The sequence below is a fragment of the Haliaeetus albicilla genome, chromosome 9 (genome assembly GCF_947461875.1).
Source record: "Haliaeetus albicilla chromosome 9, bHalAlb1.1, whole genome shotgun sequence".
NCBI lineage: Eukaryota > Metazoa > Chordata > Aves > Accipitriformes > Accipitridae > Haliaeetus > Haliaeetus albicilla.
Genome location: NC_091491.1, coordinates 2,129,238 through 2,154,973, shown reverse-complemented (window position 1 = coordinate 2,154,973; position 25,736 = coordinate 2,129,238). Strand labels below are relative to the sequence as shown.

The window sequence follows — 25,736 nt, the reverse complement described above, 5'->3', positions numbered from 1 at the left end:
ACTTTAATTTTATATTCATGCTTTGATACAAATAATGTATAAAAATGTGCTGCAAGAATTTTTAAGAAATCGAAATCCTGTTTAAGCTTATCACAGTTACTGCAGTGCCGCACAGCCAATGCTTCCAACTTACAGGTTCCAGGAACGACACAAATATTGCGAAGATCTTGTTTTAGCTTTTACCAGCTATTTATTCAGTTAAGTATAGAGAAAATCCAATTATTTTGCAGAAAGCTCCAAACATTTATACTCACCTGGCAATTATATGGGCCAATAGGTTCTTCTCACTGCCATGAGCAGGTTTGAGATATAGCCTGGTTGCTTACATTAGAGCCAGCAAAGGAGCCTGCACAGTGACCAGGGTCTGCTGGGCTTTGTCCGCTACTCATTCAACTGATCTTTCATGTTTAGACTGAGATTGATCCATAGCGAAGGCACAGAGAGCCAGGGGCTGGGTAGTTTTCATTAAAGCATTAAAAAAAAGCACCCTACTATACTACATTTGGCATTTGTTTTCCAGCATTAACAATTGTCAGTTTGGATTAGACATTCAGCCGCTGCTCAGCGCCTAGGGTCAAATGGTCTCGAGGTAAAGCAAACCCAAACCAGAAAATACATTCTCTTAGCATCATTTTAGCTGAGACTCCTCTGATAAACATTATGGTCTTAACTGGCTGGCACACAGCAGCAGCAACTTGGGTTTAATACAGCCAGGGTGGGAACAAGCTGACTTTCCAGCTGCCCTCTTTATTCAATCTGGCCACACCAGCCTGAGGATTAAGCCATTTCAACAAAACATTTCTGCCTTCATTTATTCATTTTACTGGAAGGGGAGAGCACGCTACACTTCAGGCTGCTTTCCAGGCACGACCCACATACATGGCTAATTAAAAAGCCCAACAAAGATACAATATAATGATAGAGTTTAATGGCTACTACAATAAAAGGCCCTTTGCAATGGGTCAGCGAGGCATGGTGTGTCATCTATCAGATTTTCCTAAGGGATAGTCTTCCTGCAGCTGCTGCATTTGCACATGACAGCATCTCAATAACAAACGTTAGCACCCTGCATATATACAGCAGGATTTCAAAGAGCCATTCGAATATTAAATTTGTAGAGCAAGCAGTTTACAGGAGGGTAAACAGGCAAGAGATGAAATCACCTGCTTATGGCAAAACTGAATAGAAAGAAGGCTCCGAGGTGAAAAGAAGCTGACTTGCAAGGGATCAGTAATTTATCACAAGAAACCGCACCTTATGCTCTCAAATACACAGTTTTGTTTAAAGAAGTTAAATGAAAGCTTTGCTAGCATTAAAGAGAGTGCCAGAATAACCTACAAAATGTTAGCCAACTGTAATTAATCCTGGGATCTTGAAAATACCATGGTGTACTAGGCAACCTCTTTTTTTCAATTTGTGTTGACTCCAAAACCCATCAAAGATTTAAGCACTGCTATTGTTTCGGTGCTCACCAGGAAATGAAAGGAAAGAGTGATGAGCCTACTGTGAAGACCTGCACAATCTATTGTGAATGATTTCTTTGATAACTGGTAAGAGTTTGAGCTGAAAACACATCCTAAAGGACCAGGTCAGCGTACTCCTCCTGATCTGATCCTGGCTCAGGGACAGGCAGAATCAGCAGCAGGCTTCAGTGGGAATCCTGAACTCCCCATGCTTCGCCTGCAATCAATAGGTCACGGCAGGGAAGGCAGAACAATATTTTAATTATTCACAAACTAAGATTCGAGATTCTCTGTGTGAATTCATGCAGCCACGAAAGCCATCTGCATAGGTGTAAGAGCGGAGATGAAATGTGTAATAGTTCAGTTCTGTACGTTTTATTTATTTAGATAGTTACAAAAGGCTTACTCTGGTGAATAAACTTTCCTAAGAGTATTATATTACAGGAAAAATACTGTGTTCAGAGAAAAAGTGTTTACAGCTAAAGCAGTTCAAAAACAATTTATTGAGAAGTATAGAAAATAAGAATGTATGTGTAACTGTCCATAATCCAAGTTAAACTAGTTTTTATAAGAATTTTTATTCTGTTGCAAAAACCCCAACATTTTTCTGTGCCACACACTGCATATCATGGAATCATTTGCCACAAGTTAGATGTTTTTGAATAGAGGAAATTACACCATAACCTTTGCCACAGCTACAGCAAAACTAAAGGCTTATCTGAGCTCTTTAGCACATCTGCTGCATAATGAAGAGACGAGTTTCCCCCCCAACAGGTAGCAAAGCAACTTGCCACCAGACTAATAAGCAAAGCAGCAGTTTACATGTGAAAAGTACTTCTTGGCTGAGCCTAGAGAACTCTTCATGATGTGGGTATCTGTATTATTGGCAAAACATTGTTTTATTAAGCAGTGTTAAGAACTGCTCCTCCAAACAGCCTTTTTCTTAAAGACCACAGATACGTGTAATGAATAAAAAGGCTCCAGTTACAATGCTGCAGTTCTAGCCTCTGATGTAATAAAAGCTTCATTTTGCCGGTATGGCAATTCAAAATTTAAAAAGATGCATGTGTATCGGTAATTTTTTTTTCAAAGCAAGAGATGATTAAGCGGGGAAAAAAATGAATTACTTCTAAGCATCACACTTAGTGATGACAGATGCTACAGAGCTACCGCCATTTCCTCCTGCAGGACACTTTTAGTAAGAACAGAATCTGAACTAATGAGAAGCATCAAATTTTATCCAACAACAACAAAAAAAAGAGCAAAGACTAAATTCATTCAAAATTACATGAAAATGCTTTGTTTTGGGGATACACAATCTTTTTCTTTAAGGTTAAAAGTGATTCCTTAGTTAGCATTTTTTGGAGAGCATACAGCGAATTCCCGGTCGAAGCAGGGCAGATCTTGAATTGATCATGCATTAGGAGTCCTATAATCCTACCATAGGAGGTATATCAATAGATTTCAGTGAAATATATTGTCATAAAACGGTAGTCCTTAGAAATCTCAGTAGCAATTCTGTGGTGTCTTTCAGAAATGACACAAGAGATTTGAGTTCAGTTTTCTTATAAAAATCCAAAAGCTCTTACTCCCAATAGAGTTAAAGCCACATGTCATTATCACCGTCAGCTTTACACTGGTGAGACCACAAAGCACACCCCAGATTAAACACACTGGATATAGATTCTCAAATCACCTATAGATGGGGGCAGGGTGGGACCGGTGCGTGTGTCTGTAAAAATCAAAGTCAGATCCGTTCAAGTATCACGTAATCACACTTTTTTTTCTTAAAAATATTTTCTAGTGGATCAAGAATGGAAAAAGTGATCTTCACAGTGTCATGCTAGAGTGCAGTAAGTTTCCGAGAGCTTTAGAAACCAAATTCAATTTGTATTTCTTCCAAAGCAAAAGGTTTGAAATATTTACCATTTACTTTCCATCCATTTTGAACTACCAAAACCACAGTCCAGCCTGCCTGATCATCACCTGGGGACAGCTACAGCTATACAAGCCAGCCATGCAGCTGCTGGAGAGAGGCAAAGCAACAGCTGCCAAGGAATGTACAGGAGAATACTGACAGAGGATGAAATACAGTTAAAGCACTGTTTCCCAGTGTTATCTCATCTACAGAAAAACTTGACATCCTTCATTTGAGCCAACTATAACAATTTATTTCAACTACCAAGGATTAAGTTATGGCTGGAGGCAATTTACAAGCTGGAGCCTTCAATGTCAACAGTTTAATCATTTAAGGAAAACCCTTGACAGCATTAGTGATATTCCACAGAAAACTGAAAAAGACAATTCAGAAGATTGTAATGTATTTAGTGATTTTAACCAACACAGGAGACTTTCAAGTTTTTATATTTCAGTTTATATTAAATTCTGATGAATAAATATAACTCTCTTATTTTTTGGTTGTTAGGGTGATGCAGGTGGTAGCTAGTTCTGTTTCTAGTGGAACAGCATCAAGGCACCAAAACCAGAGCTGTTGCACTGGGAACATTGCCAGCAGTCTGAGCAAGAAGCCCAGAGACTGGATGGGGACAGGCACCACCTCCTTACTGCTTCCAGCGGGGCTTTACCTGATAAAGGCGGAGATGAAACTGGAAGAATACAGAGGCTTGTATGTGCCACTGCTACCTGTGTCATGGCTATCAGCAATCAGAAAAATTCAAAGCCCGTTTCTCAGCTGGGGAAGTCTGGAACAACGTTAATGATAAGGGAGTTACTCCAATTTACTTTTGCTAAAGCATGGCAGTACCTAGCACTGCTAAGGTGGAAACCATCAAGAATGCTGACAATCAGATAAAATTAAGGAAAAAGCAGAGAAAAAGCCTTCAAACCTTGTGGAATTAAAGAATTTGCTAATTATTTTTTAATTATCATGACAGACAACATTTCACAGCACAATAAAGACCCCCTGAGCTTGCACTGGAAGCGGAGAGACAGCTCAGCTCAGTCCTGCAGAAGCCCAGGGCAGGCGCTGCGCCCTTTGGCTCAGCTTGGAAGGCATTCAGAAAACACGTATGCACCCTCCGCTGTTAGAGGCCTTCACAGGATAAATAAGTGTTGTTAAGCTCTTCTATTTGCAGAATTATACTAGATGAATGCGAGTGAGTGAATTTGACTGTGAAGTCTGGACAAAAATGTAATAGAGTCATGAACATTACTCTCCCTCCTCCAAGTATGATTAGCTGAACAAATAATTCTGCAGGGCTTGTGCTATTAGTAAGTCTCTCAGGTTTATGTTCAAGCCTTCAGTTTAAAAAGCTTTAGGGCTAGGCATAACCTACTGGTTCTTGAGAATGAAAGAGGAGTGTTGTTTTGGTTTGTTTTTTTGTTTGTTTTCATTTGTTTTTTGTTTGTTGTTTTTTTTTCTTTTAAAGTCTCTCAAGATTGGTGTAAAGAAGAAAAAAACATATTCTGGTTTTTGATCTTGTGGCAAGGAACTACAAAAACCCAGTTTGTGCTGGTGTAATTCCATATCTCAATTATCTTTAGCTTTTTACCTTGTCTGCTAATTCGACATTAATCCCAAACTGTTAGTGGCCCAGGATTTGGAGGAATTCGAAGTGACATAATTACAAGACAGAAATTTGCAGCTGTCATTTGTGTTTGAAAGTTTCAATATTTAGTAAGGCAGGACTTCCCAAACAGAAAAAGGAAGCAGGGTCCTTCACTTTGGGGCACCGATTAACTTGCTCTAGATTAGCTAGATAAATATCAGAATATTGTTTAACGGGCTCCTACTCGTAAAGGCCTAGATAGCGACACATTTTCCAGTTGGTCCCCTTCACAAAGGCATATCATAACCTTGGCTGGCAGCAGGGAAATCCAGATGAGGAGACAACGAGACAGAAAAAACAGTATTTGCCTTGAGTCTGAACTACCACCATACCCTCAAAACCAAATCACAGAAACAACGCTGCCATCCACACATTTCCTCTATTCAGTCCCTCTCAAAAACTGCTCTTTTGAAAAATATTATTTTTCCTGATATGTAAATTTTCAGGAGTGCAGCAGGAGCAAGGTCAAAGCGTTGGAAGAGGAGGAAGAAGCTCACCCACACACTGCTCTGCAAGAGAAAGGCACCTGCCAGTTTAAGGGGATACTATAACTTTAAACTTTGTATTTTTCAGGAAAAAGAGATACATTGCTGGTTTGCAACAAATCACACACATCCCCACATTTTCAAAATATGCCAAGATAATATTTATTAACACAGCAGGACTTACAGATCACAAAAGATAGTGATACATAGGAGCTCGTAAGGGCGTTATCAGAATAAAGCATGCAGGTCAATACTTGCAGAAGAGAGATATCAAAGCAGATCTGAGAAGGCACATTCACACAGGAAATGTTTAGTTGAAATTAGACATTAGAAAAGCAGCAAAAAACCTGAAGTTGATTAAAATATACAGAGATCTCCAGTAATGCCAAAGAAAAAGGTACTTTACAGATTTGTAAGTGCAGCAAATGGATAACCCTTTGAGAATACCCAGGCAAGGGTATGCTCTCGCTGCAACGTTCAGCAGGACGCAGAACAAATTGGGTTCATATAACATGACTAGGTGCTAATTAAAATGCTTTCGTCTTGAAGTGAAACGTAAATTTGGTTTAAAAGAAGCAGCCTGGTTGAAACTAACAGCATGCAGCCAGTGCTCAAAGGGTTATACGAAGTAAATGCAAGAGAAATCAGGCAACATTAGTATAATCTACCTTCCACACAAAGAATTATAGCAAAGTTTAAAGAGACAGTATCCCCTTTGGAGAGAGCAAAACTGAAAACCTTTCTTCCCTCAGAGACCAAAGTCCGTCGTATGGGAAGCAACTCAACGATTTCTTTCTGATTCCCAGTGTAAGCAACCTACCTGCCTATACCTGGAAGCTACGCAACATGAAATCTCCATAGCCAAAGGATAAAGACCTCTGTATTAGTATGTCAAAAAAGTCAAATCATTTACCAGCACCTCTGTCCTGCTGCTGTTTCACTGGAGATGTTACATGGTGCTTGCAAACATAGAGTTCCCAATGACTAGTCTCCCATTTCTCAGCAGTGAACATGACAAAGGGATACTGTCCCTTTTTGACATTAGATTTACAGATCAAAGAAAATTAAGAGAAAAAAATCTGCTTTTTAACTTTATGTAAACTGAAAAAAAAAAAAAAAAAAAAGGACTTGAACATCAGCAGTTCTTAGCTTGAAATGCATCAAACACACATAAAGGAACACATGGGCACAGAAGTATTCGTAACAGATTATCCAGAGCATGCTCTGCTACGAAATCCAAACAGAGTTAAATGGAGTAAAACTCTCCCTGTGGAAAAACATCTAGCTTGGCACCATAGGAGAATACAGACTTGTTTAAGTATAATAAAAATAGCTTCTAATTAATACTTCAGAGTTCAAAAGTTTAGCAACAAGCACATGATCGGCTAACCCCTTTAAACAAACCAAAAAAGTCTTTCCTGCCACAAATGGCAATTATTAATCACTGATTTCTGTGGCAAAAGCTCACATCCTGTAGAAGAGCTACGTAAGTCAAACTACCACGAAAAGAGGCTAGAAAAATATTAGGAAAAAGTGCTTTCAAAACCAAAGTAAACATTCAAGAATACACTGTAGATGCTACGTTTTTGACAGCTCACTCAACTTGGAATTTTACCAAGCAGTAATATGAAAATTAAATGTCTTTGCTAATAAATTATTCCTGATATTTTGTACCCTGTTATAGAGTATCTTCCATGTCAAAGTTGCCAACTTAATCCTCTCCCCTACTTAAAAATATCATATAATGCAAAATTACAGTACTGTATATTTTCTCTACCCATATCTGCAAAAATGGAAGAAATATTTCATATGGAAATAACCAATTCTTGCAGTAACAGCTTTTACATTTACAGTTTGTATGCTCCCCCCTGTTCAGAAAAGCCTTTGACTGCATAATAGTTGTCGCTAAAACACAGTAATGGTTCCTGTATTATTGAAGGCCACAGAACATTTAACTACATCTTATCTTCCTATGTACACTTGAAAAGAAAAAGCAGGACACTTGGGAAATTTGGTTTACGATATGCGATCACATTGGAGATGGTCAATTCACTCTCTCAGGAGTACTTTCATAAAGGGAAATTAAAGAAGGTGAAAACCTGATAAGGATAAAGTAAAAGTCCTATGGTTTTAAATTTAGGTCCAAGAGTTACCAATCATGAGACCAGCATTTACAGGCCCTTTGCACAATTATTCCAACGAGGGTTTTAACTCTAAGAAGTGTATGCAATACTTCTACTTGCAGTCCTGCAAAATACTGGCTACACAGATTAAGCCCTACTGTAACAGGAATATACTAGTGTTGTTGATTAGACAGCTTTTCATTAACAGCACAAATTAGTGTTCTGCCTACCCTTTTAGAAGCGCAGAGCGGGTTAAGTCCCCAAGCCAAATGCTTTGTTGAAACCAAGAGATTAAAGTGTGACTCTCTGCCATTCATCTTGCTAATATAAATGGAATGACATTGTTTGCATTAGAAAATTTTCCACTCGAATCCCTTAAGTGACAATAGCTAACAGGTACCAGTCATCTGATGTTGTCAAATCTCAAAAATAAACTGGCATAGAGTTCAAACTGTTCAACTTATTTATAGTCTTCTAAGACAAAAAATAAACACTGCCCTGCTAAGGGGCTGTTGGCTAGCGGGTGCACAGATTTAGAAGTCTTTCACTACTGAAAGACTAGTGCATAATACTGTAATTTAGCACACAGAAAAACACTGAAATCTCCATCACCTATGTTACCAGAGCAATCTAACCAGTTCCTCACCTGCTGCTGGTGGATGCTGGCCACTAACTGTTGGCAAATCCAAAGAGCTATCAGACATGACATGTTTAAGATCTCCTCCCACATCAGCCAGTTTCATGTCAAACTGAACAGACAACGCATCTTCAGAATCCTCCTTGCCGACACTACTGCCACCAATAGAAGGGAGATCCAGAGACTTCACCGAAGCAGAGTCTTCTTTGGCCTGCTTGAACGCTGCAACTTTGTCCACCAGGGACTTATCCGCGCTGTTGCACGTGGAAGAAAACTTATTAGAGTGAAAGTCCGCAAAATCATCATCGCTCTTCACTGAAGAAAGCGTGTTGTCCTTCGCCTCCTCAAAGCCTGCTCCAGAGCCTTCCAGAGAAAGCTGTTTGAAGATATCGTATTTGGTGGGCGTAGCAGCAGTGGCAGAACTCTGCCCACTCTTCGCCACGCTGGCAGACGAGCCAGACTGAGGAACAGGACCGGCCTCAAGCTTAAGTGCATTATATTTGTCATCTGGTTTTTGTTCGGAAAATCCACTGCTATTGTTGAAAGCCATAAAATCTGCAAAATCATCTTGTCCACTGGCTGATGCGCAATTAGAAAATTCCCCAAAAAGGTTGAACTCTCCAAAGTCATCAGCTAAGCTTGAACTTTTGCTGGGTGCTGGTTGGGCAGTGGTAGATGGAAGAGGTGGTGGAGGAAAAGAGCCCGATTTTGACGTATTAAATGCAGGTGGAAAGGATGGCTGCTTGTTTTCTCCAGTAGAGGAAAAGAGATCCAAGTCTGCTAGATTCAAAGAGGTCTTTGCTTGCGTTTGCTGTTTTGACTGAACAGGCAGAGAAGGGAAGGGTGTAGGGAAAGTTTTGTCTTTCGTAGGTGGCTCTAACGGTGAGATACTGTCAGCGGTTTTAAAATCTGTGAAACCGTCATCGGTTCCTGCAGGCTTGAATTCTGCAAGGTTATCTCCTGAGAATAAAAACAATGAAAAAAACAATAAGAAGACACTGCAGTGACAACAAATACATCATACTCACACCATGCAAGCAAGCAAACGATTTCATGCAATGTCAGAAGTTTTTATGCAAACTACTTAATTTAAGACCTCAGGATGCACGCAGAACTGCAAACTCAACTTCTATGAACCACACAAGTTTCAAGGTCAGTGATTCTATTATTCATTCCAGCAAACACTTAAGTCTTTCAAATAGCCTCAAAGTCATATTAAATTCCCTTTACACTGAGTTAATATCAAAACACACCATCACCAATAGATTCAAAAGGTGATCAGTACTGTCCTATTCAGCTTCCACATAAGTTCTTTTTCCCACCTCATCCTTCTCAAATTTGCAAAGCAATGAACGTAACCTTGAATTTCACTTACACCAATGTAGTATTTGCCTTCTTACAGAAGCAGTTCTCTGCCTCCCTCTCTTCAAAATATTGCCTAAATACAGTTTATTCATGGGGCGTCAGCAAGGGTTGAGACAAAAGCAACCCTGCTGATAAGCTGAACAGGGAACATAGTAGAGACCAACCAGACTTGCCTGGTGGCCAAAGGTACTTTTGAAAAAACCTCACTTGAAAGAAGACAGACAGCCAACAAGCCTATCCAACTGGGCATAATGGGGACCCCAACAGGTGGAAGAGACAAAGGCCCAAACAGAAAAGAATGCAAGGTGCTAATCCTAATGTCTTGTTTCAAAACATTTTTAAGCTCTCATTTTAATCTACCATGTTTTCCTTCCATCAGGTTCCCCTAAACGTACAAAAGCGTTAAGTGATCAGAACTTCAGTAATATGTAATAATTCGGGCATCTTCTAGCTTCTGCTAAGACTAATTACAGTTTTACTAGGAAGCTTGGAGGTGTGCAGATCTCTAGTTCAACTACATATTGAACGCAAGATCATGCTATGTAAGGATTATAATTTAAACCTGATTAAACATTAGGTAACAATGTTTTCCATGTTTTCATTAAATTTACATTAAATATTTCGGTGTACTGATTTTATAAGTTTCTTCCTGTTCATACACAATTGGTTTTTTTATAAAGCAATTTCTTTTGTACATGAAAAATGTTGAGTTGTTTAACCCATTCACCAGCATCTACATACTTAGACTACTTGTAGTTTTAAAGTATTGATGCATACTTTAAGACAAGTGTCCAATAAGCACATTTTGTTCTATTTTATAAGTACACCATTAACATTTAATTCTTAAGCTACCACACAGTGTCATACTTCAAATTAGTTTAACCAAGATTTAAAAGAATACTCTTTATAATGGTAGTAAAGGACCATGACTATACCTGACATATTCTTCCATTCTCCCTCCCCTCCAAATCAATTCACTTGGCCCAGCAACAGTACAAATATTCATGAAATTGCTATTCATTGATCAAAACTAAAACATCACAGCAAACTAAACTTACTGATAAATTGCAAACTTTTCCATTAGAAATGTAAGCTGGTGAAAGGGTTAAGAGTGGTCAGACCTGGATAGCAGGCAAATATATAGTAATTTCCTGTATTTTAGAACATGTACAGAAAGAGATAAAATGTTATTTAATTTCATTGCATGCATTTAATCCTGAAGAGGTACTGAGCACAAAAACCTCACAAAACATTACAGGGGTTTCAGAAACTCAGCATCTGAAAAAAAGAATTCTGTCTTTGACAAATGTGTAGGAGTGAACTCAGGTAAGCAGTTTTATCCTAGAGTCTAAAGTTGTCTTCTAATAATGACAAACAAAATGCTGGGTATAACCTGACTTTCACAGACTTATGTTAAGTTAGTAATATGTTTATCTTCTGATCTGTCTACTGATAATACACAAAACTTTTTCCCCATCTGATTAAAAAGATGAGATTATCACTTATATTGCATAAATGAATTAGACATAGATGGTTCTGGAAAAGGCTTAGGGAGACTCTGCTTTTGTAACTACACAAGTCTTGCACCTCACATGCCACCTTTTACTTTTCCCAATCAAAACCAGTTAAACACAAATTTCAAAATAAGTGATCAGATTTATTCTTAGAGCACCAGAAACCAGAAAAGTTTAAATTCTGCCCTAACAATAGAGAAAAGTTGCAATTTTGTCCAGAAGCATCTTAATCTGTCTTCTAAGACTACCTGACTCCTTAGTTAAAATGAACAAATTCCAGCCATATTGTTATTTTAAAACAAAACTCAGAAGCATCCAAAAGAGATGCCAATCATCTAGAAATACAATTTGTAGATTGTTCCAGTAGTATATCACATTTTTTTTTTTTCAGGATACTTCCCGCTAAGTTGTTTAGAGGAGCAGAAGCACCATTATTCTGGAATTCTAGCAATGGAAGTTCTGCAGCTTATAAAAATAATCATAAAAATGTATTAAAACAGCTCCAAAAAACATACTGCTTACCTAAGTATTTGCTCTCTGATGGTTGTTCTAATTCACGGAAAGCACTATACTTGTCTCCACAATCTAGTGAATACGAGAAGAAATACATTTACATAAAGATATTATGAATTCATATAATAAATTTTATATTGGCATAATTGCTCTGGTTTTAAATATTAATATTTTATCAATGCCAAAAACAAGATACATGAGATATTGCAATAAATTGCTCACAGTGGTTGTATATTTTTCCTTTTACCTCCAAAAGTAGCTGTACTTTCAGAAGGCTTCTCAGCTGCAATTCCTTTAAACACAGCATACTTATCAGTTGATGAGAGTGCCTTATTACCTGGGAGTGGCATTAGTAAAGAAGGAACACTAAAAACAAAAGAGATAAAAGCAAAGTTCCTTAATTTATCCATAAGAAATCTATGTTTCCAGGTTTTATTTAAAGAAGCCTTATTATGACTACACAATTTGGATCACTAAACCTAAGCTTGTAACCCTAAAGAGTTCTTAAATCAAGAACTTGATGTAAACTACCTCAGTATCTATTAAGAATAAGAGCACGTAAACAGGCAGGTGGGTAGCTGATGGGTGAATTCACACTTTATCTCACCTAATCATATTTCTTTAGGCCAGAAGTCAATTTTCACCCTTCTTCATTTTGATTTATACCAAAACATGAAAGAAACACTCCAGAACTTTACACCACAGGAATTCTTAGCCCAGGAGAGAATAAGCACAGAGACATACCCCAGAACCACTGCTGTTTAATTTATTGCTTTGCCCAGGGCAGCATAAGGACAATTCTCCCTGATAGAACTAGATACAGTAAAGAGTTAAAACTGCACAAGATTTTGCCAGCTCCATACTTTCAGCTTATCTACTTTTGATTATATTTCATTACATATTGCAAAATTAAGAGAATAAAGTGGAACCACAGTTCAAAAGGAAGGAAAGGATAACTTTGAATTTCTGTCAGTGCAAATCAGCGAGTTTAGGTAGCTATCTTATCAGCAAAATAAGGATTAGTCCACAGTGTCACAAGAAAATCTTTTTGCACATAAACACACTCTACTTTATATAGTAAAACTGCCATAATAACCTAATACCATGTTAGCAACTGCTGTAAGATTTAGAAGATGTTCTGCGAGAGCTTTGCTTGCCCTCCACACAAGCCCCCTTATCAGACCTTGGCAGCTCTACAGAACAACATCCTTTACATATGAATGATGCATTTTACCTCTAGTTTATGTCATTCAATATTATGCACATTGAAAACGTGAATGAATTTCTATGGTGTTCTTCGGCCTGAAGCAAGAATCTTTCCACAGCCATTTAAATCTCCTTATCAGCAGCCTACAAGCAACATACAAACCTAGCACTTGCACACACGTGCTAATGATGGTCTGTGATGCTTGCAGACAGACAGTGCAATGTCAAAAAAATATAGCTTATGGTAATATAATTAAATTTCACATCACTGCAAAACAGGCTATTAGATATGCAATCTTGGCAAATGTAATGGTTAATCATCTGTACTCTACAGATGGCTTTTTTTAAATAAAGCTCCATAAGCAATTAGATTATAGCTCATTGTAACATTCTGTTCAAAACTGAACGTTTTTACAACTGAATAAAGAGAACTGCTGCAGTGAAAAAGAAACACCATTTAAAAAAATTTATTTTTTTTTCTTTATGATCCCTCTACTTCTCATTGTGGAATTTACAAACAATGTTTCCGTTAAAACTTTCAGTAACAGAACAGTTTTAATTGCAAAATGATGTCTAACACAAATTAAGATATACTTAAAATAGAGCATCTTCAGATGCATGTGGCATTGATTGACATCAGCAAAATTTAATTTCTTACATAGAATGCCATTAGGCATGGTGTAACGGAACAATTTGTTTTAGTATCCCCATTTGACGTCACTGTTGAGGAAGCAACCAGTAATCACTGCTTACCTGGAAAACGCTAGTTCTATCTGCAACTAAGAACAGTCAGTTCAATACACAGAAAATTTGTGTGTCTACAATTAGACACCTGGGAGGTACATAAAAGTTTGCCATGTGCAGTGAAAGGAAAGAACACTGAAATTTTGTAATCACAGGACTTTGAAAGATTAATTGTAAACTCTCAAAGGGAGTAAACATGCTTACTTTATTTTGTTATACAAAATTTGCCTGATCCCAAATTACATTTTGGCAGTCTCCCAAATGAAAAGCCAAGACTGCTGAAGTCTGAATGAAATTTCAATTGAGATTTATAGTCAGTTATCGAAAGTTTAAGCACTGGCCAGAGAAATGATAGAAGTAAAAAAACCCTGTCCACTAGAGTTCTCAGTCATTTAAGAGTATGATGTCATGCTCTTTACATGCATTTTGGTATCCATATTCAGGGCGTGAAGAAAGACCTTGATATCAGCAAATGGTTTCTATCAACTCCAACAAACATAGGGTCATGCTTTTAATGGAAGCACACAGCACTAAATGCAGACGTCCTCTGTCCCAGTGTATTTCTTCTGAATAGCTTTATGTAAGATTTTTGCCTGAATGCACAGTATGAAGTAACTTTCAATTGCCTGTGCAGTAGTATAAACACTTGAAAACCTATCCCCATACCTTGTAAACGCAATTTACCTCAGCATGATGACTAGAATGTTAAAGAATGGCCAACCACCTATGGCACATCAAGTCATTTTTGATTCAGAAAGCCTAATTGTAGTTGTAACAACGTTCAAAAGAAACTGCCAGAGTAAAAGTTAGATGACAGCAGAAAATTACAGGCTAGAAAGCTACCCACAAAAGAGGAAAACATTTCATTTCTTAAAAGAGTTCTAAAATACTGAAGAGGTGGAAATCAAAGATCTGCTACCTGCTCCGGTGCTGTGAACTGGCTGCTTTGGAGGAGCCAGCTACATCCCCTTGGAAATCAGTGAAAGAGTCATCTAGTGAGCCAGACTTTGAAGCATCTTGAAACTCCTGGAAGTCATCATCTTCTGGTTTTACTACCTGAATTACAAACAACATGTAAATTGCTATACTGTTGTCTTTTCAAATTGTCATAAAGCATGAAAGCAGTTTAGAGTAGCATGATTGACTTAAGAGGGAAAAAAAACCAAAACAACAAAACCACAAACAAAAGAAGGAAAAAACCTTTCAACATTAGCACGCAAAATTAGCATGGTCAGTGTTTCCACTTCGCCTGCACTTCACCCAACTCAAAACACACACAGGGTGTACAGGATTACAAGTAGCATGTGTGAAGAACAGGTGAATAAGGAACTCGACTCCCTTCACTTTAAATGTATTATTGATCATATCCATGTAATCTTTTAATACAGGACAAATATTAATAATTTAAATCAATCAATAATTTAAAATCAATACACACAGCAAAAGCATCAGAAAACATATCTTCCAAAGAAGCATGAACCATATTTGCAAACAGCAAAATTTATCTCCCACATGATTTACAGTGTTGTAAACCAGAGGTTTTCATAGTTCTCAGCTTCTCCTGAAAACTCGGACTTATTTTACCAGCTAATAGCGTCTGTTGTGTAGTTTAACCTGGAATTCCATTTTATGTGCATTGCAAAATCCTAACTACAACTACAACCCTCTTTCAATGCAATTAGTTTGTAATGGAGAATGCTTCTGTACCTATTCTAATGCCACCAGAAAGAAACAGAAAAAATAACAGAACATCCTTAGTGGCGTGACTTCACGCTTTTGGATGTCACATGCCAGATTTCAGCTCCTTTTTTTGCCGTTTACTTAAAGTCTGTTGTCTGTACATAGCTTCGAAAGTCAGGCTAATTCTCTTTCCAGGACAACGGAGATCTGCCATGCACCAAGAGCAAGCTAACCTGGCTGGGTGGGTAGGATGGCACGAACCCTCCCGAAGGCTGTCCTGCAGCTCCGCCCGCTGGTGCCGTGATGCTCATTCCCATCACACCCGGCCCAATGCTAAGAGGCATGGAGACGGGCGGTGCGGAGGGCAACAGAGGCTGCTGGCTCACTGTGGCAGGCAGTGGCATCGGAAATCCAGTTAAAGTAGGAACGGGGGCAGCTGGAAACTGGTTTAACACGTCAGGACTCACCGCAGGTATTCCTCTCTGCAAAGGCAGAAAAGCAAAGACAACCATGCACACATCAACAAAAAGGTATACTGCGTTCCCGCTCTGGTTTCTAGCTTGTATTATTGAAATCATGAAAGAGCCCAGTATTGGTCAAGCTTCAAGTAAACCTTCCAAATCAAAACATGCTATCAAGAGCCTGTATAAGCAAATCCTAGTCCACGCCCTGCCTGCTGGCGTTACACAGAGGGTAACAATACCTGCCTGGGTGGGCAGAGGCATTTGACAGCATTCTTGTTTGGCTTTTAGTAAACCAATCTAGTAAGTACTGGCAAGCAAAGCTAAGTTGAACCTGGTGTGTGCTATATCATCTTTCCTACACACCACTCCCACAAGGTACCTCAGCTTTGATCTTCATCACTCAAGATACTCTTGCCTTAGTTTTCATACAGGGCTGGTATTTAGAATTAAAACGCTAAGAGATGATACTACGCTGACAAAGAATGGAAGCCTAAAATTAACACTCCACTGGTTCAGGAGAGAGGTAGCAAGCCTAGCTATTTGCAGACTAAGGGATACAGGAACCATACAGTTTGACGAAAACAGATGTGTATAGAACAGAAGAAAAACAGACAGTATTTTATACTAGAAATACATATACATGTGTTTGGTAGGTATATCTAAGAACTATCTTCAACTGACACTAAAGAAAACAGTAACTGAAATGTAAACGCAGGGGATGAAATTATAATCCCACTGAAGTTACAGAGAGAGTTTCTCCTCTAGACTTCAACAGAAGTAGTACTTTACTACAGGTGCGGTATACCAGTCACTTGTGCTAACATGCAACCTATAGCAGATTAGTTAAGTGAACTGCCTTTTTGCACTAATCTCCAAAGTGTTAGTCATACCTGAGTTACTGCTATCATAGCCAGGACAGCGTAGAGCTCTTCTTTTGTGAGTTTCCCAGGGGTAGTACGGTTGGCTAAAGCCCATATCTGTCCAAGGGTCTCTCTGGGCAATCCAGATGACATCAGTATGGGATAGAGCTTAGCTGTATCTATTCCAGTAGGAGTCAAAGTGGTTTCTAAAATTTTCTTATACAATTCTGTTAAGAGGGAGTCAGTATTAGACAGTGACAACTGCTGTTTTCAAGTACATTTAAGATTGCTTCTCTACTTAGTCTCAAACTCAACATTATATCAAATTAGTAACAAAGTGTAAGGTAGGGCAACAGCATTCCAGCATTGTATTGTATCGTCATGTTTCATCTAAATGCATTATTGGATGGTCTTTACAGACAAGTTTAACACAAGCAAAGAATTATTTTATATAAAATACACTTAGTGCTCCATTTCAAAACATGTTTCTTCAATGAAATTGCAGGATAATCCATACAAAAAGATAGTTACATACAACAGCTTTATGTATTTAAACCTCAGTGTAATCAATATTTACTACAGCATTTCATTTTCTATTTACTGTGTTATTTGCATATATAACAAATAGCCTTAAGAAATTAGCTTGCTTAATTACAAGACATGCCAAAAACCAGACTACCAATGAAAGTGGTATTATCAGCAACGCAACCTCTATCAGCATAATCTGCTGTCGTGATAAATTCTAGATTAAACATTTAACATGCTTGAATAAAACCCATAGTTCTTCAAATGCAGATAAAGCCACCATAAATATGTAATGTATCAAAGATACAGGATTTATCTGATAACTGAAGAATAATGCTTTGATCAATAAATGGCAACGTAAACACACGTACATTCACACCTTACACTGCCCTCTTGGCTAAAGGCCCACTTTCTTGTTTACCTGGGACCAAGCTATCGTTGTAAATCCAAGGAGGCATCATTTGCTGAATTGGGTCCTGTGAAGGGAATACTCCAACTCCTAAATGTATTCCATTCAGTAAGAAAAAGACAGACAGCTGTATTAGGATATACAGATTCAGAGTATAAAGATCTTAGAGACTAGATCATAGCTGGTCAGTATCATTTAGCATTTCAGGCAAAGATTTCAGATAGGAATCACTGTGCTCAGAGGAAAAACAGCTACTGCAGGAATATGTATTTCAACATAACTAGAATGATTTGACAGTAACAGCAAGAATACAGTTATATACATAATGAAATAAGGAGCTCCTCATTTGCCTCCCTCTTAATTTCTAGTTGCACAGAAGCTCAAGTCTCATTGTCTCTTAAAATCTGATAGCAGCAGTTCTCTGCCATATCAAATTTAGTCTTCCCATCAACTATATGCTATTAGGGCTACTTGTGGAATAAATAAATTCATACCTACCATAAGAACCACAATGTTCCACCAGAACATCCTTATCAGGGAAATCCACAAACAGCTTATTAGACTGAATCGCAGCAAGATCTTATCCCATGTTCACAAAAATGTATCTATTGCCCCATTGATCATACTCTTCAGATGCAGAAGACATCACAGCCGCCTTCACTACTACAGGCTTTTATAATGTCATCTGCCACACTTTACTCCCTGTGAATTTGTTATTTCCTTCTCCACTGTGTGGACTCTTCCCCTCAGTCTCGCAGTTTTACTTCCTATCTAGTCTCCCTGAGCAGATTTTACGCTCACCTTGAATGGAGCTCTGACAAAAATCAGAATCATTTCAGATTTCATTGTCTTTCCCAGTGCCCTTGCGTCTCCTCATCTTCCACATGGATTCTCTCCTGACTGCAATCTTATTTCAAATCATCTCACAACTCCAAGCACATTTTAATATAAGCATTTCCTTCCATTTCACCAGCCAAGTAAAATAAATTTGCTACTTCCTCCAGTCTCATTATTCTTCAGCTTTACCCACCCTTCCATCCTACCAATTCTTGCGTCTCACCCTTGAATCTCTGATAAAATTCAGCACCTTAAAAATCAAATAATGTGAGGAGTGAAAAGGAATTCTCAGCCATATTTAGTTGGTAGATGGGAGAGTCTTACTCAAAACTTTGTTAATACCCAGGTGACTAAGGGTCTGCCATTTTCCAGCATTGTCACTTAACTACTAAACTTCTATTCCTCACGAAGTACTTCAGCTCATCCTTCAAAGCACCCTTAAAAATATTTGGAACTATTCTTAACTATTGTTGCTCTACATAATCACTTCCACCACCACCTTCACCTGCAGGCTGTATTTAAACTCGCTCTGTCTCACATTCTTAAACGAGGGTAGTTTCCTGCCTCCCTCCGCGCCCCCCCCCTTCCTTTTTTTTTAAAATCAGGCGTCAGATCGCATTGAATTTCTACAAAATGAACAATGCAATTGACTGAACAATGAATAAATGAACAGCTCCTATTTCATGCTGTATATTCTTTAAAGTTAAGCCACTTTTAGCAATTTACTGTGTACTACAAAGCCCCTCCACTTATTAAAAATATCCATTCAGACTACTTCATCCGTTAATGTTTTTTAAATGTACTGGATAAGAAAATACTTGAAAGCAACACATCCAACGACTGAGGAGAATTAATAAAAAGTTACGGTACTTCTAGGAAAGAAATAACTGCTTGAGAAAGTGCCCGATTCAATTATCTACAGACCAGGAGCTTTCTCCCCCTTCTCTGTCTCCTCTCACCCCCCAGTACAGTGAGATTACACAAAGGACTACATGTATTTTTATCATACTTGACTACAGTGCAGCCCATGTTTCATGTAACGCTTGAGTACAACATCAGAGCACTAATCAAGGTGCACCAGAGACCTTGCATCTATTTTGATTGGAAAAAACCAAACCCAAACAGTCAATAGTCAGCTTTAATAAAATCTAAATTGGAACTAAACCTTGCTTAAAGTTTTCATCTAGCCCAGCTTTTGAAATTTTGACCCCTAAAGCACAGACAGTTTTAGACATAATGCACGAGTGGCAAATTGTCTAGGAAACAAGTATTAACTAGCTAAGACTTTTAACCTAACAAGGCTTTATTCCCTCGAAGTTAAAAGATGAAAACCCATCATGACATTGACCATCTTCAGTAATAAGTTTCCTTAAGTAATTAAAAAAAAAAAAAAAATCTTTAGAAAGCACATCTTTTTTTATCCTAAGAAAGAGGACAGAATATTTTAAAACAGCAAACCTGATTAAACAAACATGTTAAAAGTGATTACAGCAGTAAACTCACATGGAAAAAGTTCAGAGCAAAATCATAGTAGTTATACTTTTAGCAAGGAGCAGGAGGCACTAACATATTATTCAAGCAGGCGTTCAGAGCAAAATTATGCAGGATTGGCCTTAGAATTAGTGTACAGAGTGTTAGCATTCAAGCAGCATCTAATTAGATTCAAATTCTGTCAAATGTTTCATTTGCTCACCACACTCTTCAACTGCTATGTTTTGTTCTGAAGCCTTGTGCACCTCTGCAGCAGTGGTACCACTTTCATGTCCACCTACAACATCCCAGTCACTGATGGTTAGACTGGGATGAACTTGGCTTGCAGCTGAGGCTTTGTGCCCAACTTCGGATGTTTTAAGTTTGGTTTGCTCTTGTTCAGATTCATTTGAGCCATTATCTAAGACTTTCTCCTCCAAGGAAGAGCCTGAATAAACAGCAGGAGGAATTATTTATATTTTGTTATTAACCACCCAGATTGCAATCCCACACTTTCAAAGGAAAAGTATTATTGGTACCACTGATGAGTTATCAAGATGATTATCTGTCCCCGCTCAGACCAATAGCACCACCCTGTTCAAACACTTTCATAGCCTGACCCTGCCCTTTACTTACCATGCATACATAACAAATTCAACAGACAAAAAGCAACAAGTAGGAGAAGGAACACATGAAACTATTTTCTGTATTAGGATTACCATTGCATAATCATCTAGGCATCAGTAGCAGGTGTCCAATATCTACTTACATCTGCAAAATTCTTCACACTAATCTCACCAACATCCATTTAGCCTCCAAGAGAGGAAGCACACAAGTGTTCCACATTAGCATAATGGTTATTTTTTTATACCACCATCTCAACTGTATTTTTTTCTACTACACAGACTTATGAAGATGCTAGCACACAAGACTTAATTCACTTAAGATCAGCCATATGCATATTTAGCAATCTTTGGATCCACACATGACTTGCTTTTACAGTGCAGTTCTAAGGGAAGGAAGAAGGGGACTTAAATCATTTCCCATGGATCAGCAGGTTTCTACTTAATTGCCTATATATTACTTCTTTCAGCCAGACTGAAAAAAACCCCAACAAAATAAGTAAAGACTCTGTGCAGCCCTATGACAGAAGATGACATGTAAAAAAAGATACTTTAGTTACCTGTTTTATGGATATTGGGTGAAGATGCAGAGGTAGGAAAATAAGGAACCTGCCCAGTTGTACCATGCAGGATGGATAACACTGGAGTCTGGGCTGGAGGGAGAGGTTGGACCACAGCCTTTTCTGAAAGCAGCTGCCCAGCCTCAGTAGCAGAATGGAAAGGCTGAAAAGGCTGAGAGGTGGGTTGAGGCACCAGTTTGGGGATTTCAACAGGCCCTTGTATAAAGTCACTAAATTCTTCATCATCAAGAAAAGCAGAGTGGGAAACAGATACAGCAGAATGGGATGATGTGAGATGATCTGTAAAATGGAATGAACACACAATGCAAAGTGATGAGGAAAAAGGTTCACGAGTGGAAAGGTAGGTAAAGTGGCAAATACTAGGTATACATAGCAAATGGACAAGGGGAAACAGCAGTGGATGCATTATTTGACAGAGATGTGAAGAGTTACTACTGTCAGCATAACAAACATATAAGGTAAAACTGAGCAGCCACTTCCAACCATGCATCTTCTCTCCCAGATTTTTATCATGTAAACACTTTGAAACTTGGTTCTTAACACTGGCTGTGAAAGTATTCTATTTGTTTTAAACAGACTGGGTCAAAACAAATCAAGAGGTAATATTTTAAGCTGGACATAATGGGGGTCTGCACAGGGGGACATTCTCCCTCAAAGGAACGTTTTATCCTTAGAAACTCAATGATATACCATAGGATACAAAATAAGTATCTCTCATTTAGGCAATTTTCTGCTTGATCCCTTCCATAGTTACCGATTTTAACAAAACTGACATAGGATGGGCAAATCTACAGACAATGGAAAATTGTCAGAAACCACCTGTAACTTCAAAATTATCAAAGAGCAAATCCACAGTAGAGATAAAGACCTATATAGGTAAAAGCCTGTCTAGATAAACTTTGTTTCAGGCTAGACACAGAACAAACTATACTACAACTCACAGGAAATCTTTAGCAGTAATTGTTACAAATGTAGTAATTACTGAGAAGAGAATACAGAAGGCTTCGGTTTGACCGTGCCCAGGCAACAGTACACAAGTAAGCTGTTACAGTACACTGAAGTCATTATACAAGGTTTTGATCATTCTTAGCACTTGTACAGCACTTCTCGGCTTCAAAAAAACTCTGCAAAACATTAATTAATGCTTTGACTAGAAAAGAACAAACGCATTATCAACTTCCATGATATTTCACATTAAGCACAGCACGTTAAGCTTTCTTTTAAAGATTTCAAGTCTTCTAATAAAAGCTGATATCTAATATTTCACCCTCATAACCTGACCAAGCAAACAGTTGCTAGAATGACACTATTTTACAAAACAGTTAATCCACTCCCTTTGTACCGCCAAATAAAAATACTTCTTGAAATTAGTGCCCCCTGCTGAGGGTTTCAAACATTAGAGTTTTATTTTCAGTTGGAAGAGTAGAAAAATGACAAACCTGGCTTTTTTGGATGTGATGCTGGTGTTGGGTGCATTTTAGCATCTCTAGAAAAACCATCTAAATTTCCTTTAATGGCTTCCAAAGCATCATCCCTGCTTTTTTCACCTGTCTGAAACACCACAGAACACATTTTGAAAAATTCACAGAACAGCTCAGTTTTCTTTCAACATCCACATTTCTTCAGTACAAAACTTAGCAATGCCTGCTGTTAGATTAAACCCTTCTTTCTCCAGCATGTAAAGGACTGACTATTCCAGGCACTTTTCAAGATGTAATCTGATGTCTCATATAAGTTCCCCACTTAATTGCTTGTTGAAAGAGACCATCCCATTAAAAGCCACTAAAAAAAACCTGAAGAAAGAAACACCCCACTTACTATTTAGGACATACCTTAGGTTTCACACTACTTAGGAGTCTTAGCTTTTGTTTCTGCTCTTCAAACTGGCGCCGTTTTCTTTCTTCTTCTAAGAATTTCTGCTGGTGCTCAAACCTCTTCCTGAAGAAAAATTATTTTAAAAAAGTCTAAAAATAATTTTTCATTACAATTTCCATGGCAAGCTTCTGCTTAATTTTTCCATTTCTTCTATCTCAAATTCAAGATGGCTTGGCGCACACATTTTTGTCTCTTCTCAGAGCTGTATGACAGCCACAACTAACTTCATAGATGGCCTTCAAATGCAATGGAATGATCTCAACAATATTCTACAGCCCTAAATGGACTACTTTTCTAGAGAAACTATCAATATTTTTACCGCCCTTCCAGACTACATCTCCCCCTTAAAAAAGAATTTCCCAAGAGTCAGTAAAGTGTCACTTACTGTTGTTCCTCTGCAAACTGCTTCTGCATGTCAGGGGTGTACTGCGGAGCTGCTGGACGCATTCCCAAGAAAGAAGCCTGTCCCATGTAAGGCATTCCAGTCGCTGGCATCGGCCCTAAGGGCATGCCACCCTAGAACAAAATAAATAATACAACTCCAAGATTCTTTTTTGTCTATAGAAAAAGCTAAACCACTGGCAATTACACCTTGCCAAATTGCAAACTAGGTAGATCTCATAAAATGAAGAGCGTTAAGAACAGTTGGATGATCAGTGTTTGAGCACAGGTGAGCTGCTACAGAACAAAGCACTGGTCATTCAGTAGATGGCACTCTTCCCTCTCAATAATGAGTTACAATTCTTAAAGGATTTTACAAGACAGGATGGTCTTCTGGTCAAATGCAAAAATCAGGACTTCAAGTCCATACAACCTACCTCAAGAGCAGGAATGTTACAGGCATCCTACAGTGCTTACATATGGTTCAGTACCATGCTTTTGGGTTTTCTTGGGTTTTTTGTTTCTACGTATTCTATGTGATTGCATAATAATTTTAAATTCCCTGCTGGACGTGCACACTCCTAACCAACAACGGATGCTGGCAAAATGTGGTCTAGTCATTTTGCAAACATAGCTTATCCAGGAGTCAATGGAGGGAGACAGTATATGACAACAGCCTAGAGGAGACTTATCTGAATAAACTGCATCTGTATCAGAAACATTTGCTGATAAATATATTCTGGTACAGTTATAGAGCAAAGCTTGCCTAATATAGAAGGGGCCAGAAAATAATTTACTTTTCTTACCATTCATTTTGTATTTGGTATCAGAACACGTAGGAAGAGAACAAAAGTTGTTTATTATTTTTAGACCAGCTCTCATAAAAACATCTTCCTACTATAAATTTTACAAAATTAATCTAATAAATTCCGGGTGGGAAGGGAAGGGATTGCAAGGAGATGGCAAGATACAATAAATTCAATTTGTCACATAGCAATTTGGCTATGAAGCCATGCCAAAACATTAAATTTCAGCAAAGTGCAAATTTGTACCTAAGCACATATGGTGCTAAATAGAAAACAAAAGATTAAAAGAAAGAAAACATAATATTAGCTGCTCATATTTCATTTTTATTCCTCAATTAGCAACAGCAGAGTTAAAGACAATGTTACTTTAGCAAGAAATGAAACACAGGAAGTCGGACAAATGGAAAAACCGGTCACGTGAGAAAATACAGCACATAAGAGATTCCTCGCTCCCTAGAACAAGGTGTTTAAAAAGAAAGTTTATGAATTGCCACCTACACTAAGGAAACTTAATTCTATTAACTCCAGCATTTGAGTTACAAAGGGATATAACAATTCAGTGAATTGGTCATCATCAATCAGACTGTGTACACAGTCACTTACCAGCTTATAAAGGTCTCATTTAAAATACTACACAATACGGCCACCTTAGCAGTAAGTACATTAAACCAAAGCAAAAGAAGAAAAAGCACAAAGCAAAATTAAAAAGACAGAAGAAGTATGCTGTGGGAGTTTTGAATTATAGTTAATTAACAATTCAATACTATTACTAACAACACTTTGGAGTAGGTGGCATCTGGTAGCTTTTCAACACCTCGCTGGTGCTTTTGTTTCCTTTCCTGTTCAGAGACCACTCTTATCACACTTTGGTGTCATAACACATATAATGAAATGGAAGTTCAGATTCTGACATCTTTGAGTGGGCTATAACGTCCAAGTTACTTTAAATAGTACTGAGGCTGTCCTTGCACTACACCCTCATTTCTCTCTACTCTACAACAGTGAGTAATGTATGCCAAGCTCACCCACTCTCTCTATCCAGATCCCAACAAAACTTGGAGAATTCTTTAAATTATCAGAAATATCTTCAAAGAGAATACTACAAAACACGATGTCCCACTACGGACTAATACCAACACTTCAGTTTCTAGCCAAATTCCACCCTCTTACCCCACAGCAATTGTGAGAGGACTATGGCATCAGCTATCACCTTTCAGACAAGCACCAAGGCATCTCATTTCAGTCCACATTTCATTGCCACGCACCTGCATGGTCATGGGTCCAGGGGGCATCTGAGAACCATAATTCATTCCCATCATGCCTGGCATATTGGACTGCATGACAGGAACCATTGGAAATCCTTGCTGTTGCATAGGGATCATCCCTAAAATTAAACATTAAACAAGGTAAGCTTCCAGTTAATGTTAAAGCTTTTTTTTTTTTTCCTTTTTTTCTTTTTTTTTTTTTAAACTAAACCAGCAAAGCAAAGGAAAAAAACTCTCAATCTTGCTGGACTGTTTAAAAAATAAAAAAAAAATGTTACGCTGCAGGCAGCCACAGAATTTCCTTAGTTTAGATATTGGTCAGTCTAAAGGAAGAAACCTTA

The 25,736-nt window shown here is 38.1% G+C and overlaps 1 protein-coding gene across 6 annotated transcripts in view; it reads right to left on the bottom strand.

The window, feature by feature from the left end:
• Positions 1-25,736, bottom strand: part of SYNRG (synergin gamma) — a 44,637-nt gene that overhangs the window by 12,100 nt on the left and 6,801 nt on the right. For 2 of the 6 annotated variants that reach the window (XM_069790925.1, XM_069790926.1), the window contains exons 3-15: positions 25,396-25,514; positions 23,329-23,459; positions 22,901-23,006; positions 22,508-22,619; positions 21,048-21,347; positions 20,088-20,312; positions 17,570-17,647; positions 16,654-16,850; positions 15,533-15,781; positions 14,539-14,675; positions 11,917-12,035; positions 11,679-11,741; positions 8,287-9,237 (exon numbers count right to left, since the gene is read on the bottom strand). In XM_069790925.1, the coding sequence (XP_069647026.1) occupies positions 8,287-9,237; positions 11,679-11,741; positions 11,917-12,035; positions 14,539-14,675; positions 15,533-15,781; positions 16,654-16,850; positions 17,570-17,647; positions 20,088-20,312; positions 21,048-21,347; positions 22,508-22,619; positions 22,901-23,006; positions 23,329-23,459; positions 25,396-25,514 (2,787 nt within the window). Of the gene's footprint in view, positions 1-8,286; positions 9,238-11,678; positions 11,742-11,916; positions 12,036-14,538; positions 14,676-15,532; positions 15,782-16,653; positions 16,851-17,569; positions 17,648-20,087; positions 20,313-21,047; positions 21,348-22,507; positions 22,620-22,882; positions 23,007-23,328; positions 23,460-25,395; positions 25,515-25,736 lie in introns of those variants that run through there. The other 4 variants (XM_069790929.1, XM_069790931.1, XM_069790927.1 and 1 more) reach the window with 3 other exon arrangements.